Genomic DNA, 2,855 nt, shown 5'->3' with positions numbered 1-2,855 from the left:
TCAGTTCTTCACTGGTTCATTTAACTTTGTAACTTCGTGTTTCTGTAAAGTTTGTTGGAATTAGTAAGATTTTTTAAAAACAAATTAACAACAATTCTTCTTTAAGAAAAATATTTATATATTTTTTTTTCTAATTTGCTTCTGATTCTAGTTTCTCCACTAGTTTTAATTTTCTTCTTGTGAAAATGTTCTTAAACTTTATTTTCTTACTAAGTTTTTCAAAGTTTTGTTCTGAGTATGTTAGGAATATAAGATGAACAACAATTTTAATAGCTAAACATTAAAATTAAACAGTAAGCCCGGGAATATAAGAACAACTAATATTGATAAATAAATTCATATGTTCGAGATAGGTTATGACTTATTTTTCTTAGAGTGCAAACTTTCTGTTAAATTTTCACACAGTGAAAACATCTCACATTTACTTATGGCAATAAAAGTTGCATACATCCAAGAGAACTAGCAATCAACAGTTCTTGATAGAATCTTCATATTTTGTTGTATTAAGTTTGATTGATCATATATGCTAGTACTAATTATAATGGCATTCAAAAGTGCATCAAACATCTGATATAATTTCGGCGATTGCAAGAAAAGCCAGTATTTGCTCAAGTATTAGTTTTCGGAGAACACGCGTTGTTATTGCAAGAACAAGCAGATGACAGTGCTGTCGTCTCTCTTGCTGTTTGGAAACTTCTGTTCCCATGCATCTAAAGAAGCTTGTACTACCGCCTCTGCCGCTGATGCTGCATTATTTGCTGCACACACTATGGAAACGACTTGATCGTTGCTCAGCACATCCCATACCTAGTTTTATTTAAAATGAAAATAAACATGTCAAGTCTTGTAGAAACAGAAGAAAATATACTAGTACATAGTTGAAAATAGGCTTACCCCATCAGTTGCTAGAACAACAAACTGGTCATTTTGTGAAATGTGGTGATAAGAGACATCAGGCTTGGAGATTACGCCATAGTTTTTCAACATGAAATCTCCAAAAGCTCGCGACATGGCCAATCCAGGAACATCTTCATGTGGTAACCACACTCTTTGTATATGTGGTTCTTCCTTCAATGCAAGAACTCTGCCATCACAGTTCCTTATTCTTTCTGCTTCAGCTGTATGCATCAAACACTTTACGATTAGGCACAATTTGGAACTCAAGTACAAGTGCCTCATGTCAATACTACGAAAAGAAGTCTTACAAGGCAGGCCAGGCTTCAAATCAGTAGTTAACTGAACAGCCTCAATTACTCCTTCCTCTGTCTTTCTTCCTAGTACAGCTCGAGAATCACCAAGATTCGCGATAATCAAATCATCATCCTATAACCAATGAAGCTCTATTAGATTCACCAAACTACAAAATGAAAATTTGATTCCTAAATTATCAAAGAAAAATACTTTTTTTGTTCGTTACCTGTCTTATAGCAACGACAGCAGTTGTTCCACTACATGAACAATCCAATTTCTCAAGACTTTTAATATCTCTATCCATCACCTTAAAGGAACTCAAACACGCGTCTTTCCACTTATTAAAATTCTTGCTCTTCACTGATTCCTCATCGACAAGTTTAACATTTTGTTTCGGAGATGTAATCTTTGGCAAAGAAAGTATATACTTCAGCAGCAAAGATGGCAACTTATTCATAACAAACTTACTAACTACTTGTCCATTTTTCCCATGCCCATCGAAAACTCCACCAAAAACTCCATTTTCTACACCATATCCCTGCCATAAAAAGGAAAATTTCCATCTTTATACACCCCATGTAATGAAAAAGGTACAATACATAAATACGACTCTTAACTTAGCATCAGCTGACAACTATGAACTTTAACTACTGATATCTCATGTATGATGTCATGTAGGACGTGTGCCTTGTTCAATTTTATTAAGTTTTTATTTGTACAGACTCAAAGTTGGAGGACACAGCCGTTAGCTGAAACCAAGTTAAGGATCATGTTTGCGCAGAAAAACTAAGTAAACATGTTGCAAAATGACAAACCTGATAGAGAATAGCAGAATCTTGATTGATTCCTTTATTTCCTTGTTGAGAAAAAACAGAACCAATTACACATTGGTTCTCATTAATGTTGTTATCATCATAATGAACAACATTTTCATTACCAAAATCAACAGGTTGAATCTCAAAAGATGTCGATGATATACAACTAACGAGTCCACAGATACCCATATTATTATCGACTGCTCTTTGTTTTTCTTGTTTGTGGTTCCTATAGTATCATGTATATATAAAGGAATATTAGAGCTTTCAAAAGAGTTGAAAATGAGATTAATAAATTGAATAAAGAGTAAAATAATGTAGTAATGGCTCCAAGAGGATTCCAAAAAGTCATTGAGATGCAATAATAGACTTGTTAATTGTATTTTATTGTTGTATATTACCCTAAGATTCATTTCAAGGGCCAATTGAGTTGTTTTTTTTTTGTAGAATCTCCACACGCAAATTTTAATTAATATTATAAATTACACGTAGGTTTTGCTGGCCCCAACTTGATGTTTAAGAAAATTATTGTTACATTGCTTGAAAAATTAGTATACTTAGCTCTGGTTAATTATGAGCTATTCTTCGAATAATCCTAGTACATCAGTTGGTTGGTTGGCTCTCTAAATTTCACCTAATTGGTGAGGGTTCGATTCTTCGCGTTGTAATTCCCTCTCATTTCCACTTCCCCTATCCCCAGACTGAAGAAAAAAGAAGCTATCTTTTTACTTTATTTTTTTCGAAAATGTGTGAAGATTCTTTTTATAAAAAAGAGAGAAGTATTGAAAATATCCATGAACTTGACAAAAATTATTAGTTTCAGCTATTGATAATCTTGAAAACAATATT

General features: G+C 33.1%; 1 protein-coding gene across 1 annotated transcript; it reads right to left on the bottom strand.

The window, feature by feature from the left end:
• Positions 1-383: 383 nt before the first annotated feature.
• Positions 384-2,364, bottom strand: LOC101264352 (probable protein phosphatase 2C 72). The gene is made up of 5 exons (XM_004245068.5): positions 2,007-2,364; positions 1,418-1,729; positions 1,206-1,323; positions 895-1,118; positions 384-807 (listed from the first exon to the last, which is right to left on the bottom strand). The coding sequence occupies exons 1-5, from the start codon at positions 2,193-2,195 to the stop codon at positions 640-642; spliced, it is 1,011 nt and encodes a 336-aa protein (XP_004245116.1). The 5' UTR covers positions 2,196-2,364; the 3' UTR covers positions 384-639.
• Between the last annotated feature and the right edge of the window lie 491 nt (positions 2,365-2,855).

This window comes from Solanum lycopersicum, chromosome 8 (genome assembly GCF_036512215.1).
Source record: "Solanum lycopersicum chromosome 8, SLM_r2.1".
NCBI classification, from domain to species: Eukaryota; Viridiplantae; Streptophyta; class Magnoliopsida; order Solanales; family Solanaceae; genus Solanum; species Solanum lycopersicum.
This window is presented reverse-complemented; position numbering and strand designations above follow the sequence as displayed.